General features: G+C 40.4%; 2 protein-coding genes and 1 non-coding gene across 8 annotated transcripts; 1 reads left to right on the top strand and 2 right to left on the bottom strand.

The window, feature by feature from the left end:
- Positions 1-276: 276 nt before the first annotated feature.
- On the bottom strand, positions 277-5,706 carry LOC136428427 (galactosylceramide sulfotransferase-like). 6 transcript variants are annotated; one of them, XM_066417912.1, is made up of 6 exons: positions 5,621-5,706; positions 4,227-4,336; positions 3,353-3,470; positions 2,806-2,923; positions 2,366-2,481; positions 277-1,672 (listed from the first exon to the last, which is right to left on the bottom strand). In XM_066417912.1, the coding sequence occupies exons 1-6, from the start codon at positions 5,641-5,643 to the stop codon at positions 610-612; spliced, it is 1,548 nt and encodes a 515-aa protein (XP_066274009.1). In that variant the 5' UTR covers positions 5,644-5,706; the 3' UTR covers positions 277-609. The 6 variants fall into 6 exon arrangements, with proteins under 6 accessions (XP_066274009.1, XP_066274008.1, XP_066274010.1 ...); XM_066417911.1 differs by having other exon boundaries at positions 5,528-5,651; XM_066417913.1 differs by having other exon boundaries at positions 5,524-5,639.
- Positions 2,199-2,302, bottom strand: Trnai-uau (transfer RNA isoleucine (anticodon UAU)). Its single transcript has 2 exons — positions 2,265-2,302; positions 2,199-2,234 (listed from the first exon to the last, which is right to left on the bottom strand). It is a non-coding gene; the product is annotated as a tRNA-Ile (tRNA).
- Positions 5,707-7,510: 1,804 nt separating the features above from the next.
- Positions 7,511-14,606, top strand: LOC136428425 (cilia- and flagella-associated protein 53-like). The gene is made up of 9 exons (XM_066417910.1): positions 7,511-7,787; positions 8,830-9,059; positions 9,926-10,099; positions 10,471-10,604; positions 11,038-11,207; positions 11,675-11,893; positions 13,068-13,284; positions 13,619-13,740; positions 14,231-14,606. The coding sequence occupies exons 1-9, from the start codon at positions 7,719-7,721 to the stop codon at positions 14,483-14,485; spliced, it is 1,590 nt and encodes a 529-aa protein (XP_066274007.1). The 5' UTR covers positions 7,511-7,718; the 3' UTR covers positions 14,486-14,606.
- The last annotated feature ends 2,429 nt before the right edge of the window (positions 14,607-17,035 follow it).

Genomic DNA, 17,035 nt, shown 5'->3' with positions numbered 1-17,035 from the left:
GGCACAGGAGGGGGTGCAATCACTTTACTCTACAATCTCCATATCTTGATATCGGCAGTTCTCAAGAATATCTGAAATATTGTTACACCTTACAATGGGATGTTGTCACCCAGTTTGTTATTAAATTGTACAAACTGGTAGAAAAAGCAAGTATACAAGGGCAAATGCGTATCAGTTTATTTCATCAATATCATCGGATCCTTCGGTTAGTCAATCAGATATGACGGGTTATGAGTGGATTATCGGAGCAAAAGTAAGTGACGTCAACAAAGTTGATACGAAACCCATTCTTGTCTCTTTAATCAGGCATCCACTATCTGTGTTATGATGATGATTAATAAAAAGTACAATAATAACAATGATAATAATGATAAGAAAAGACTTAAGTTAAGTCTTTATGTATACTTTCACTCGACATTGTCTGTTGGGGAACCATCCCCATAAGCGTCAATTATGATATAAGTTCAAATGCACGCAATAGCCTATCATACAAGTGAAACGATGATTACAGTAGTAAGCAAGCAAACAAGCAACACGCAAGCAATAGCCTATCATACTCACTCAGCCTATCATACAAGTGGAACGATAATTACATTAGTCACTAATGTTCTAACATGGCAATTTGGGCTTAGCCCAGCGAGCTGCTACTTCGTCTTTCGTATCCCAGTAATTGTCAGTATACAAGGGTTCTTGCCTAGCTTTCAACTCCTTGTCATATGCCTTCTGCGGTTTGATCAAGTTTTTGCAAAACTCCTTGTCGACAGAAAACGCCGAGTACCAGTTCGTTGTGCTAATCTTGAGCGGTTCATTGTGATCTCGAGATTCACAGTACTTCTTAACTTGTCCATTGACCGTCTTAAAGTGCTCAAGTTCGTCTCGAAAATTTGACCCCTGCTGTTCTATCTTTGCCCACAAGGTGGTGTTGAAATGCTCGAACAGCGCATAGTCCATTTTGCTCGTCTGCCTGTGCATTCTCACCTCCTCACTAGATATCTGGGCTCGCCGGTAGTCGTACGATTCGGCATTTTTTGTCAGATATAGTATATCCCTCATATCCCAACACATTACTCTCCTCAGGAGAACCAATGATTCGTCGAAATGTTCCAATATCATGACCAGATTAAATTCTTTTTCGATAGTCTCAACAAACGTTTTCATCTCGTCCTCGCTAGGGGGCGCATGTAACGACTTGTAACCAAATTCAAAAGACATGAAATTTCGAAGAGAGACCGGAGAATCTACCTTTTCTAACTGCTTAGCGTAATTATCGAGATGTTCCAAGAAGTAAGCCACTGGGTTATCAGCCTTAATGGACAAGCGGTCGCCTAAAGAACACCAGTTGAAGACTGATTTTAATATGTTGATAGGGTGGCGCAAAATGGCTAGGTAGGAACTGTCTTTCGGCATGATGTTGCCGATTAAGTCTCTGTTGTAGACAGTGTGGTGGGTGAGGATGTTGAAGGCGTTGTTCTTGAGTGGGATGTAGAAGTCCTCGTTGAGTTGAGCCGGCCAGCCCAGGGAAGGGGTCTTGCGTGGGAGGACGAAGGTTAGGTTGTGCTCGTAGCCGTAGCGGAGAAAGATGCCCATGGTGGTAGTGGACCCGGCCTTGTGGACTTTGATGAAGACAAAGTTGTTCTTCCTTTCACAATCTCCTCCTCCTTCCATCGCCAAACTGTAAAATAAACGCACTGTCATGTAATTTCTTCTTTTGTCAGAATCCCCATGCATTATATACTGACATATGATATAAGCTCTCAATTCCACTAGACGGCGATCGCACTGCGCTCTCGCTGCGACCTAAATTAGATGTTTGTAACCCTTGATTTCATAATTGGGATATTATGCAAAATGTAGAAGTATGACTGAAAAGACATATGTATATATTCGTATTATTCTATCTATGAAATTCGTTGAGCGCTCTGTCAAATAGTAGGTCGCAGCGAGGTCGCCGCCCTACTTTATAGTGTGGGTATACAACGTACTAGTTGTTGGTATACGTAACGTTATACCTAGCTCGTATTGAGGATTTCACACGTTCTTTGTCGATCACCAACCGAATAGCACTGTCATCTCCTTTTCACATTCTGTAACATTTTTAGTCAGGCTGCAGGACCATTTCTTTGTTCCAGCACACAAGAATCCTCCTCGCCCAAGTTCTAAATCTGTAAAAGTTGTCAAAAAGGCGCAAAAGATAACCTTGCTCCTGGTGGGGCTCGAACCCACGCCCTTCGCATTGCTCACGCATGAGAGCGCCTATACTGCTGTATAAGTACGACGCGCTAACCGATTGCGCCACAGGAGCTGGCTATGCGTCCCACCTGTGCATCCTATCGATCAAAATAGATACTAGTAGTCAAGTTCTCACCCGTTTTGTCCGCGTTGGTCCGACTGTTCGTCGTCTGCCATGAATTTCTCCGGTTCTTCCTGATTATCGTCTTCGACGTCTTCTTCTTCTTGACTCTTTAAGAACTCATCGTCCAGCTTGACAATACAAAATGCACTAACAGTTAGTAACACTAGTAACACTCTCAAATTTGAGTGCATGCGCATATCAGGGTTCAGAGCTAGTTTGCACTGACGTGACTTACTATGACGTAAGTATTTGTCCGCCATGTTGGGTGGTTAAACCTGGGAGTTGCCATGTAATTTGGAATTGTTTTATGTAAATACATTTCAGTAATTATGACACTATAGAAATGTAGCTATACTGCTGTTGAGTCACCAGCAATTTAACAGGCACTATTGTCTGTTAGACCGTAGATTCAATCAGGATCGTGGACTTCCAAGGGGTAAATACTGACGTACCTCTTCGTTTTCCACTTGATTCTGTATTTTGTCATCCTGAAGGTGCAGGTTCTGTTCGTTTGGGTCTATCTTCTTTGGTGCAAGTGGTCCCGCGCCTTGCCCTTGTACAATGTGAGTACTGGTTGAAAAGGTTTTAAATGATATTAGTAGCTATCAAAGAAATTTATGTATGGCGAGCATCCATGTTATTATAATGAAGTTTCCCGTCCGTTTGAATTCGTTCTATTTCTTTGATCACCGACTTCCGACACCCCTTTTAACGGTTATGTTACGACGCCCTTATATTAGGATTAAGAGTGTAGGAACGTAGGGGCATCGGAACAAAGCGGGTGTCGGAACATAGGGGTGTTACCCCGACGAACAACGTACATTTAATGGTTAGACGACGTCACAAGATACTAATCCTACCAATTCTTTTCTGTCGTAGGGCTTTCAGCAACAGAGCCAACCGTCGAAAAGGATCTATGACAACCCTTTCCGTCCTTCATTTGCTGTCGTATACTTGTCGTAGATCCGTCGTACGACAAAAGTGACGTGGGACCCTTACCTTGAACCTGGGCTCCTCTTCATCACCTGTGAAGTGATGACCCAGTTGATCGCCGACAGGAACACCAACCACAGCAAGGCGATCAGCATGATACGCAAACGAGACCTCCTCATCGTTCCTGTCGAACACATACAGCATGAATGGTATCTGCATGAACTATATGTTGAAATGGCAACGTTAGGCCACAGCAAATGAATTTCATGGGTGACATCAGTACGCGTATTGATTATCGCCTGATTTCGAAGTAAAAAAACAACAAGAAATTGTGTTCCCTTCCGGAGATGATAAACATGTAACGTTACCAAAAATTGGAAAAGTTGTCATGTGGTAGGCTTGATGAGAGTGATTGTAGAAGTGACACTAGTGAGTGTAGTTGTAGAATTCGTTCGGTAGTTCGGAAGCGACACTTAAGTGTAGTTGCCGACTTGAGAAGTGATACAAGACACCTTCTGCACTACTAAATACAGGAAAAAGACTTGTTGGCTGTGATACCATGTTTTATCGCTTCAACTTCTATGGTCTTTTGTTTTACAATTTAGGCATCTTGTTTTTAATTGTGTGTGTATTTTCGAACCCATCTTGTTTTTGTCCGCGCTCTCGCATTAGAATTGCAGTCTGCAAGGATGTCATACATAAACGTTATTTGCTGTTGCCTTCAATAGTAAGGAAAACTGAAATCTCTAGAGTCTAGACTATGTGATAATGAATTCTATTAAAATGAGTGAATGCTAACACGGTGGTGTATGAAAATATTGATCATCGTACACGGCCGTACCTTCCAAGTAACGTTCTGCCTCTTGCATGTTCAATCTTTGTCAGTTGGTACGTAGTTAACTGCGTTCCGGTATGTAATGTGTGTGATTATGTGTCCTACCGAATGGATGTGTTGATAGCCGGGGTAGTGTGACAGCAGGGAGTTTGGCCCTCACAGCCTGTGGCAGCTGGATCATAGAGGCTGGAGGCCCGTCCTCTTCCAAAGTAGGTCTAGAAAATACGACAGGATGATGGCGGGGCCGTGTGAGATAACGTAGGTCGAACCTTTTGCTCGGCGCCATGTTTTGTGGATCCGGTTCACACACATACAAAGGTTTACTACAAGTACTATTGGCGACATGCGCCTTTAACATTTAACCTTCTTCCTGCTGCCTAAGTGTGTAACCAATAGAGAATGCAATGGTGGTGCCAAATAGCTACTGCAGTGTGCTAAAGGTTAATTCACAACTGGTACCAGCCTCACAGTTGATCTAATGGTTTCAATTAGGAACTGGGAGGCCCCGGTTCAAATCATGGAACAGGCCATCTCGGTTGGAACTGCACCCGTGTTTCGGAAGGGACGTAAAATGGGGGTCCTGTGTTCGAGAGGGTGCCTCGAGCACGTCAAATGGGAAGGGATAGCAACCCCTCCCTGTAAGAATATACCCTGCTGCAGAAACAGTAAGGAAACGCCTATGTGCCACCAGGCACTACAAGGTGAACAACAACAACATGATTCGTGGATCCGGTTCACTCACTCATAGATACAAATGTTTACTATACCACAATACAGACTGCTATTGACAACATTCACCTTTGACATTCTAAACAAGATCTTTATGCCATATTTTGATGATTGTGTTCCACACCGATAGGTACCTATTCACTTATATGTAATTACGATCCCATAGCACACAATTCGAAGTTGTCCCGCCCCCATTCGCTACTATGGATGGAACCTAGTTTGTTTAAATACAAAAGAACTCAAATCCAAAATCTTAGACTAAATTCTATATCAGTTCTTATTAGAATAGCCCCTTACTCCGCTTGTGGGCACCATTATCTTGCATTGTCTGTATACTTGTTCTAAATACTGGTCCATGTTACAATTAGCCCTTGGGCAAGACCTTGCGAATAAAACCTTGCCAGTATATACACGTTTACGTACACCCAACATTAGGATGATCAGGCATGATCATTTGGAAACAATCTTGATGCAAATGAAAGCTGTAACCCTCCAATCCAACGTCAATTATAACATGATGCTTTGGTAAAAATGAACGACCACTGTACGCCAGGCGTCCGACATGTTTGTTTTTGACGGAATCTTCTTAAACGACGTCATGCGATCGAATTTCAAGACAAGTTAAAAGGTTGCCACACTAAACGCGGTAGTGAGGTAAGTGAAACGTATGTACCTACAACGAGTCCTTGGGTGAATCGTATATAACCAACACCTGTACAGAGGTCTTCTTCACAGACAGACAGACAAGCAGGCACATTTGTCTGACTTACCTGTACTGATGTGTGTGAGCCATGACCTATGATATGGAAGGGTCGCACTGGAAAGACTAGTTTTGAAAAACGCCTCAGGTCCGATTGGATACCTAACAAAGCGCTCTCACACTTAGTATTCTAACCTATATGTAGGGTCCGACAGGTCAGTGTTTTTATGCGCGTTTTTGCGGCGCTCTCTACGTCAAGTGGTCCACGTTTAAGGAGGCGAACAACAGAAAAAGAAAGACCATTAGAAAGACGTACAAAATGCCACAAAACACACGTATAAGACTAGTACTGAGCCGGTCCCTACATCTGCTTGGAGACTCGTATGTAACACCCGCATGTGTTAACGCAAGGACATTATGTGGTCAATGGAACAAGGTTTAGTGTCCTTGGAAGAATTGCTGAAACTTATGTAACATTTTACAGCAGATTGACTGGGCCGTTGCGACCGTCAGACTTACAGCCAACAGTGGAAACCAAAACTCAGAAATATTTGATTCCAACTACAAAGATTAAACATGCATAAAAAGATGACTCCTAATTAGAGTCCATTCCAAGTCACCAAGAGGGTTGTTATTGTCATAATTTACAAATGTTTTCAATCTATTGTAATTGTTTGTGTGAGAGATTTTATACTTAAAAATATTTTGAATGTGATTTCAACTTTAAAAATATTCCTCCGGTTTTCTAAAATTTTATAAACATTCCTCATGTGGAATATGATATGTCTAACTGTTTCTAAATAATGGTAACAGCATTCTGCCATTATTTACCATTATTTACAATTTCTAACTATTTTCTACCATTATTTGTAACATCTTTATAAATAGGTCAGAGGGCTGGGAAGAAAGCAATTCACACATCATTACGCAGTATAGGGAAGAATGCTCTCCACAAAGGACCCAACAGTGTCCTGCAGTGAAATCTAAAGATATACAAAAGCAGACAGAAGGGCTGATTAGCACCTACATTATGGGGGCAATCACCATTCTACCATTATCTACCATTTCCTACCATTTCTTGTAAATATTTCTAAACCTGAAAGAATCATGCAGATGTTTAGAAATTACTCAAGATAAAGAAATGTTTGTGCAGTAACTTTCAAAATGTTTCTAAGCTTTCTAACTGAATTTGAATAAATCCAAACTTTCATATTCAATCTTTTAGAAAAATTTAGAACTATTGTTGCTCAGATGTTCTTTTATTAGAAATAATTCAAAATTATTACAAATATCATTCAAAAACCCTCTTGGTGTCTTGGAATGGACTCTATATACAAAAGCGCTGAATTATATCCGTGTATTGTGACTTGTATCGCATCGAGCACACGCAAATAGCCTTTTCAGGGCAGGCGTCTCTCATTCAAGTAATGTTTGACTGACAGAAAAGTTTTAGGACAACCGGTTAACGTTGATTCTTTAAAATCTACAACCAACCCGTAGCCGAAACAAACATTTCATTGCACTTTAACGTTTAATCATTTGATAGTAATATAATTGTTATCACCAAATACTCAATGTGATATGAACCCTGCATTTAGCACAAATAGAAACCACATGCAAAGTTGGGTGTGATAACGTTAACGTTACGTGTATCAGTTGCGTTGATGCAAAGACGACCCCTAGCGACTGATGGCTATTCTGAACAAAACGTTACCAGAGGCGTATCCAACGTATATAAAGGTACAACTGATAGATTTGTCGAAGCTCTGTATCGTCAAGAATATGTACAAAATTGGCATATGACATGTCAGACGTCGGTTCCCGTGTCGTGCGTTGATCAGCTGCCGGGTACAAGCGAACGAAGCTGAACGCTAGTGTGAGACTGTAAATAGACCGCCGTTGCTAGGTAACGTGACGTCACGGAACAACAGTGCACTCGAGTCCACACAAACGCGAAACGCGGTGTTGGTCACAGACTTTGCTGCTATCCCGTTTTTAAAGTCTTCCCACTCGGTATTTCTTGAAGCAGTCTTCCTGTTGGTGTTTTGTACAGAACTTGACTGTCCAAGGGATAGAATTTGGACCGTTGCTGACCTGTTTACCAAGCTGAGGCGTTTTCGAATTCGGAGAAATCTGTGCAGGACTGAAAAGACACATCAGCAGCCGCCATGTTGGCCACACAAAAACAACGGAAATGTCGGGAATTCACCGGCCCAACACCACATTCGGTGGCAATCGTGAGTATTTTATGATTTCCACATTTTTTGTAGATGTTTTCTGCATGTAAGTGTGCAGTTTGTATAACACAGCACTGCAATCGGATAGGCCCAGTTTGACTGTGAAAATTATTTAAACTACTGGAAGTGTTCAGAACTCAAGTAGCATGGAGACAAGAAAATTATACAGGCTTTGAAATATATCTTACTACGTACCACCACCGAAAAAGGTACCATTTCAAATCACATGAAAACAAATTTTACCTGCACCAGTCTGCCAGAAAAGTAAAGATTCCATCAAACTGGAAACTGTCAGGGCACTATATTTCAATTTATAATTTTACAGGTGGTGGTGATTAGTACCTTACCTTTGATAGACCCTCCCACAACTCAATGTTGTATTTGGTCGTCTGCCTCAGATAGAAAAAAAAGCTTCGATCTAGCGCCACTGCATTAAATAATCTCCATCGATATTTTTAAGTCTCACGGCAAAAAATTCACATGCATTTACATGCCCAGTACACCTGGTTCAGGTTAGGACAGAGTAGAGTAGACATCTGAAATACCTGCGCAGCTCCAGTTTTACCAGCACAAACCTGCATATGCAGGTGGTGCTATTAATGCATTTAAGTTTGCGGTGGTCTCATGTTCACGATTTTCACATACTTCATACCTCCCCAAACACTCCATCTTCTCCCTACTCTGAAACTAAATCACCGTAAATTTAGATGCATTTATAGTACTTCGAGCCCTAAACATATATCTATCACTATACGCTTTAGCTTGACACTCTTGTCTGCCTCACAGAAAGCCAAGATGCCTTGCAAACAAAGCATATCCACGAACGTTATCTCTTCATTGCGAGCTAAAAACCACCATATACATGTTAATTCTGTCTTCTGCCTGCCTACCATCTTGTTTCAACTAACAGCATTGCTCCATTTCCTCCCTACCATGAAATTAAATCACAGTAAACTTAAATGCATTTCTTCAAGCCCTTGCCATATATCTATCACTATACGCTAACTCAACCGCTAACTCAACACTCATGTTCACCTCACAGAAAGCCAAGATGCCGAGCAAACGTCCCGCGGAGCACCTGATCCTGGAGCGGAGGAGACAGGAGGACCTGAGGGACGAGGCGGTCGCCATCACCAACTACAACAAGATGTGCGACCTGAAGAACGACTGGGAGAGGATCACGGACAAACGCATCCAGAAGAACACCGTCACACGCAGGGTACAGGGACTGCTGCAGCAGGAGAAGTTCAGTCTGGAGGACAGGAGGCAAAAGTAAGCATTTGTTTTATTACAGGTTTGCATAGGGCCACTGTTAAGAATATTGTGTTTTTCATTGAGGGATACTGTACTGTACGTGGCTCAATACCTTTGCCAAAAAGATTAATATTTTTGGTGTCATTTGTGTGTGTGTGTCTGTCTGTGTGTGGACAGCATAACTCAAGAAGCTGTGGATGTATACTTGGTAGGTGTCTAGGGGTCGGGGTAACAAAGTTTGATATTCAGCCCCCTAGTGGCTTTCTAGATTACTGCAGCAGAACTTCTGGTTTTGATATCTCGTGTTCTGGACATGCTATGGTCATGAGTGGTAGATAGCTCTTGTTTGAAATGTTGTCATTTTCATGTTATATAGAAGTCATGGTCTGTTTTTGGAATTGCAAAATTGCAGTTATGTTGAAAAAAGTGTTGTCAAAATCTTTCTTTAGAGATATTTTAGTTCGACACACCAAGGATTGTTTCTTATCACAAACATCATTATTACATTATGATGAAAAAAGAAACTTGACCAGTTGCCAGTCCGCACTGCACGATATTCCGGTAGCCCAATCCCTTACCTTGTCCATCTTCTGAATACCTCATTGTAATTCCAGTACAAGGCCCATTGTAACCCAGGTAGTTAATTGATCCACCGTTTCATGTTACTTGCTAATACGTGCAGTTTAGTCTTAGTCCGGTACGCAACCTTCTAATGTAACCATTGTATGATTTTAAAGCCTTAAGTATTTTATCATGTGTAATTTGTAATTTGGAATGAACATGTAATTCAGCCCCCAGGCTGCAAGGTGTTCAATGAATAAAACCCTTATTATTATATTATCTCTTATACAATATCATATCAATCATATCAATTTGTCCTCCAGGTTGAGAAACCTTCTAGAGGAAGAGGAGCAGCAGTACCTACAACAGATGGAGGCCCAGGAGGAGACGACTCTGGAGCGACAGGCTAAGATGCGGGAACGAGCCAAGTTTCTGAAGGAGAAGAGGGAGATGGAGAGACAGCGTCTGGTGGAAGAGAAACTGGATCAACAATGGAGGTCAGAGAGCTGTCATAATTTGCTTGATTTAAACTGTTTTCATCAGTATGCTCATTTTAAGATGATATTACCAAAGGTTCAGTCAATATACCTCATGTCAATTAGACTTGTTCGTGAAGCTCCCTCAATGTGTTTACTTTAATTTCAGTATTACTGTAACTAAACATGTCCAAAATATCTCTTTTCTTTGCTTTTCTTGCTTTTTTGTTTATTTCTTCTACCGTATTTGAATTACATTGAGTAAAATTTTTATACCTTAACAGAAACGGAACAAGCAAGCAAATTCAAAACATGTTTTAAAAGTGAGCTTAACTTTCATCTCAGCATCAACAAAGATTCAGCCATCTAAAATTGAAACTTGTGTCAAACAGGGAACAGTGTGAAGAGCTGAGGTCCAATTTGAGCCGCCGCCATCTTGACGAGGTGTGCACAGAACGCCAGGAACAGCTGAGGGTGAAGGAGCACATCAAACAGCAGAGGGAGGAGGAAGAGAGGATGTATGCAGGTAGGTTACGGCAACATGCAGTGATTTAAAAAGATGAATTGTGTACCCTGGGTACACCTCAATAACCTAAGAACAACAGACAACAGCTAGAGAAAAGAAGAAAAAAATGTGTGCCCTGGGTAGGCTCCCAATAACCTAAGAACAGTCAAGAACAGCTACTGGCTTAGAGTGGCAGAATGTGTGCCCCAGGTACAGCCCAATAACCTTATCATAAAAATGCTCCCTATTGACTTCTGCCAGCTTGTTAAGAGGTGCTTGTGTGAATTGAAACTAAAGAATATAACTAGGTTGTTTATTGATAATCGTCATGGATTATTGAAGTAGATTAATCAGACAGTGTGATTGTAGTCACATGTACAGTACCTTTGCAGTATGATAGATCAACACTAGATGGCGCTATATGACTGACTTCTATCCATGTCTGTTTTCACAGAGTTGTACGAGAAGGATCGTTTGGCCAAGTCAGTGCGAGAGGAGGAGGAGGCCAAGGCACAGATGGAGAGGAACAGGGAGATGTTGGAGACCTTGAACCTGCAGAAGGCAGCGTTGGAGGTGCAGAAACAGGCAGCTGCAGACCTCAAGAATGAGGAAGCACAACTCCTGGTATGTTGTTGCTTTTGTTGTTGAATTTTTCACATTAGTGTGTCTGAGGTTTTCTTTATCAGCACCTGGTAGTTTGAAGGTTTTAGCTTATGGTTGAAGGAAGACTATCATTCTTTACGGTAGGATGTACAAACGGTAGAAGTGTTTACAATTTTCATTGAGCTCCAAATCGAACAGAATGTAGACTCTGAGCTAAAATAGGCTTCTCTACTGTAAATGTCCTTAAGTCCACTGTGATTTAATTTTGCGGAAAGGTTGAGATAAAGTTAATGTTTACAACAGCGCTATAGTCACATACTGCTACAGTAATGGAAACACCCGGTGGTTTTCAAATTTGCAGTGATTCCATTTATTTAGTCTTTGATCATTGTCACTTATTCTTTGAAGCAAACACCTGTATTTTTATGTAGACAATGATGTGGTATTTCAATGTCTCCTGACCATTTCATTATCAATCCTGCCCACAGAGAGAAGAGAAAGAACTGAGGAAGATTGAAGAGCAGCGGGCAGCGGAGGAGAAGGTACGCAAACAGCGAGAGATGAGGGCGGACCTGGACCGCTCCATCCGCATCAAGATGAAGAAACAGGCCAAGGAAGTCCAAGAGGAGCTGGCACTGGACATGAAGATACTGGAGCAACTGCTGCAAGAGTCCAGAAATGAGGCCATGGAGAGCATCCAAAGGAAGGTAAGGGATCTGAAGAACTTGTATTATGTATCATTTGACAGTAAAGTTATTTTTTTCATAGCCACAATGGACTGATTCCATAGCCTCTGTCAAAATGTAGAAATACAAAATAGAAACATGAAAATGCAAATATTTGCAGCTACTCTCTCATTGGCTGAATTGATAATTGCCATGCTATCATTGGTTGAACTACTATTTGTGATGGACAGTTATGATTGGTCTATTTGTCACTTGCCAACATTTGGCAACTTTTCAGCTGCCTCCATCCGGGCATAATGAACTCTACTAGAATTATGGTTGTGAAAAGTAGTTTACTTTCGGATTACTCACCAAACTGTTAAATTATTCATGGGGTGCTGTATATTGTTTATTATCTATTGATATTTCCAAGTTAGACTGTCTAATTTGGAATAAATGCAACAAGCACCTGGTGTGATGTATGACTTAGGACTGCACATCGTGAAGATGACAGTCTTGAAAAATCAGCAGCTGAACTCATGTCTTCATTAATATGTTACTACGTCTTTATTGATATACAAGTATTATAAAACATGATTAAACCTACTCAGTTGAAATTGAATAAGTGACACTCTCAAAAATATCATGCTAATTCTGTTGCTTTGTTGAACTGCGGACATTGTGGACACATATAAAACATGGTACAGATTAAACAGGTGAGATGGAATGGTGAATGGTGCAGTATTGGTGAAAAGTTTCGGGCACCTTTGAAATGAGTTTAACTGCACTAATATACAAGTTGATTGACAAAGACACAACACAAAATTTGTCCCTCCATTCAAAGATGTACATTGTATATCCAACACTTGTTCCAACATATTTGACACAAAGTGTATTTGAGATTGCACTCACTTCTGCACAGGGCCTGAAATGTTGGGTTTTGTCTTCACTTCATATCACCATCTTTCTTACTAAATGGTATGAACACACACGGATAGGCCATAGGGGCCTGTCACACTTGTGAATATATCAAGTTTGTATGAGTTCCGTATTGACAGTTTTGGGCCCAGTTAAGTCTGTGGCCGGAGAAGTAGTTTTTTGTTTGTTCAATAACCAGACTGCACAGCAATGGGTCAAAGTAAAAACATCTTAACCAAATGTTGGATGTTTTCAATTTTCACTTTAAATGCCAACAATTTTTCTCTTTGATTTTTAGCGTGAGCTTCGTGAGGAGCAACAGCGTTTCCAGGAATACCTTGCCAGGGAGGCAGAGCGCGAGAAAGAGCGTGAACTCGAGCTGGAACAGCTCATCGACGTGGAGGTGCAAAAGATGTGGGCCAAGCGACAGGAGCAGTGGCGACTTGAGCGTGAGGCACGCCATCGTCTCATGTCAGACGTCCTGGGCACAAGGAGAAAGCAAGTGGAAGACAAATGTAAGCATTCTTTCTCAATTAATGACTCCAAAGTGTATCACTGTCACACAGTAGTGAGCTTCAAAGCTGCTTTCTCGTTCAAGTTTGTACAGGTAGTGTTCTCAATTCATGGCATAATTACCTCATTTGTATAAATTTGCATAAAGAGCCTTAGAACCATGATGTCCCACTGGCACGATAGAACAACAAACCTAAAAATGATCAAGACAGTGGTCAATGAAAATTTGATCTGTGAATACCTTTAGGTTAGTGTTGGAAGAAAGTTTAGCATTGTATCATAGTATGGCTTTGTGATTTTATGTTTATGTTAACATTCTTTTGTTTTGTTCTCCAGTGGCAGAAAACCTTCATCAGCAGGACATCATCAGGGCTGAGCGTGAGGAGCTGGCCCACGCTATCGAGGAGCACAAGAGGCTGGATGCAGAGCAAAAACAGAGGATCAAACAGAAGAATCTGGTAAGACCTGTCTACATAAATGTGTTTTTTTTAATCCATACTCTTTACAATTTTTTAATATAAAAAATGAAGGCAAAAAAAAATTGGTATGGAAACACATAATATGTATTCTTACAAAAATCCATTCTCTTTACAATTTTTCAACATGAAAATGAAGACAGAAAAAATAAGTATGGAAAGACAATGAAAAACAAAAAACATAACTCAAAAGCAATTAGGATAGAATGTATAGAAATATATATATAGTATTATGTACTTAAGCTGTTGCTTTGTCATTTCATTCAGTGAGAAATATTACACCTGCATCTTTCATATTTTCTTTGATGGGAAATATAGTGATTGGCTTCCTTAAACAATTTATGTGCTGTAGTATTAACTGTGAAATTTCATAGATCATAAATAAAGAATACTATCACAAAAATGGAATTCACTATGCCTTGATTATCAAGTATACTGATCTAATTACAAACATGTTGTGTACTCCTACCAGGCCTACCAAAGCGACCTTGATGCCCAGATCGACTACCAGTACTCCGTACGGGCGCAACAGCAGGACGAGGAGTACCGAGAGTACCTGCACGGTGTGCAGGTGGAGGAGCAGTACCAGGAGAAACTGAAAGAGGTCCTTGCTTCACCTGTCATCAACAAGATGCACCCCATGAAGAGAGCGCACAGCACTCGCAAACAGCAGCAGGCACAACAGCAGGAGGAGCCACAATTTCTTTTGACTGGACAGAAATTATAGAGATTTAGGGAGACACGTGAACTTGTAGATGCTTGTAAAATTGTATCATAATTGTCAGCCAAAAAAGGACTTACTGGGAAATGTATCTACTGTAGTTCAATATCTAAAGGAATGCTGTTTATATTCATCACTTGAGGTGACTTGGCAATCTACGTGTCAAAGACTCTCTGTTGAAGCTATGTACACTAGAAATGTAAAGAGTTCTATTTGTTTCTTGTCCATTTCTGGACAATGGTGTTTTCACAAAATGTAATCTAACAACATGTTTGGATTTAATTTTTTTGTACAGTGGACCAGAAGTGGGGAAGATGTAGAAAATTAGCTATGAAAGTTTGCATATTTGATGAATTCTATGTGGGAATCCTTATTTGTACAATTTGTGAGAGTCCACAGCATATACATGCCGATGGTGTACATGTGTCAGTCAGTTTGATAGACCAAATGTTTCTGTAAATATGGATACACATGTTTTGTTGTTCTACAATAAATACACCCTTACTTTCAAGATTGGTTGGCTTGAACTTTGCTGATATGTCACTCTCAAGTTTAGCAGCAAATCTAATCTAGTAGTTTCAAGAATGTGAAAGCTTAACACCACATGACAAGTGTAATTTTGAACTAAATATTGTAGACAACACACAGAGAGCGTATGCAGCACCTAGACAGCACTCTTTTGGATCAATACATAAAGGGGAAATTGTACCTATCCTTTGTGTGCATAAAATAAGCAAACCAAACTGCAGTTAACTAAGTTTAGGCCACAGCAAGTAAATTTTATGGATGACATCCTCCGCAGACTCCAAAATTAATGAGATAGGGCAAAAAAAAAACAAGGCGGGCAAAAAAAAACAAGATTCCTATATTTTCAAATTTTGAGATCATAAGTCTTGTTAAACAGGAATTGAGGCGACGAAATATGATATCATGACCAACAGGTCTTTTATTTCTGTATTCAACCAATAGGGTTTCATATATGATATAAAACCTCCTTGTTTTGATGTAGACATGTCCTTGTAGATGTGAATACATCTCAATAGACTAACTGCAACAAATGCAGAAAAGAACTTGTTGTACCATCATCTGAAGCAACCACACTGGGAATTCATATGCGATGAAACACCTTGTGTATACAGCTCAATTAACTAGACCCCCCCCCCCATTATTTATACAATGTCCTTGCTAGAACAAATGCAGAAAATAGCTTTTTATTATACCATCATGGGCAGGAACTACACTGGGTGTTCAAATGCAATGAAACACTTTAGTCTGTCAACATTAAACTGTTCTTGAAGATGTGTATACAGCTCAATTAACTAGAACAAACGCAGAGAACAGCTTGTCATACCATCATGGGCAGGAACTACACTGGGTATTCATATGCAATGAAATACCTTAGACTGTCAACGTTTACAACATATTTGCAAATTTTTGGCATGTTGACTACCGTCGAAAGGCAATGAAATTTCTTGTTTTTTATTTCGAAATCAGGCGAAAATTAATGAGCGCGCTGATGTCATCCATAAAAATTACTTGCTGTGGCCTTACATGAAAATGCTATAGGGACCCAGAATTTGGTGGCATTCTTCTTTGATCAAGTTTCTTTGATAATTGTTCCTTCTAGTGCTATGTGTATATAAGTTGCAACAAGGTACAAATGTACCATAAAGAAGACCTGGCATTGTCCAGCTAAAAATCACATTGCCCATTTGTTTTTATCTGGGAATCATTACTATGAGATGGCTCACAAAATATTAAGACGACAAAGGTCCCTTTTTTTACACACATCACTGGCCTTTACTTCTACATGGCCTGCACTGTACACATCAAATGTTTGATTTGTACATGTGCGATGTCGATAAACTTCTCTCTTCTTCAACCCCTGTCATTGAAGTTACACTGCAATGAATATTTAAAAACGAAAATCCTTCACGGTCAAATCAAAACGGTATTGTAAGGTGGTAAAAGTAACACGTGAGGGTGAAATTTCTAAGGGGAGGGGAGCAGAAAATATAATATTGATCCTATGAGAACGATATTTATCAATTCTTGTAGCTCTGTTTGATAGGACAAGTGTGTTTTAGGGAGATGACCCTTGGCGTAATATCAAAGGCCTGTCACACAGTGCCGTGCCAACACAAAATTACATGAAGGGCAATCATTCACTCACTCACTCCATCCTTTTGTTGAAACCCTTTCTTCTATTTCATTGCCTCGTACCTCCCAAGGCGAAGATGTCATTGGGTTAGAACACATCGTTTACAACACGAACATGCACTGTCATTGCACCATAGCAACGTTTCCGTAAGACCTTGTTAACGTTACGTGTTGTGTGGATGGCGTTCGGGGTAACAAAGTTTGATATTCAGCCCCCTAGTGGCTTTCTAGATTACTGCAGCAGAACTTCTGGTTTTGATATCTCGTGTTCTGGACATGCTATGGTCATGAGTGGTAGATAGCTCTTGTTTGAAATGTTGTCATTTTCATGTTATATAGAAGTCATGGTCTGTTTTTGGAATTGCAAAATTGCAGTTATGTTGAAAAAAGTGTTGT

The sequence above is a fragment of the Branchiostoma lanceolatum genome, chromosome 2 (assembly GCF_035083965.1).
Source record: "Branchiostoma lanceolatum isolate klBraLanc5 chromosome 2, klBraLanc5.hap2, whole genome shotgun sequence".
NCBI classification, from domain to species: Eukaryota; Metazoa; Chordata; class Leptocardii; order Amphioxiformes; family Branchiostomatidae; genus Branchiostoma; species Branchiostoma lanceolatum.
This window is presented reverse-complemented; position numbering and strand designations above follow the sequence as displayed.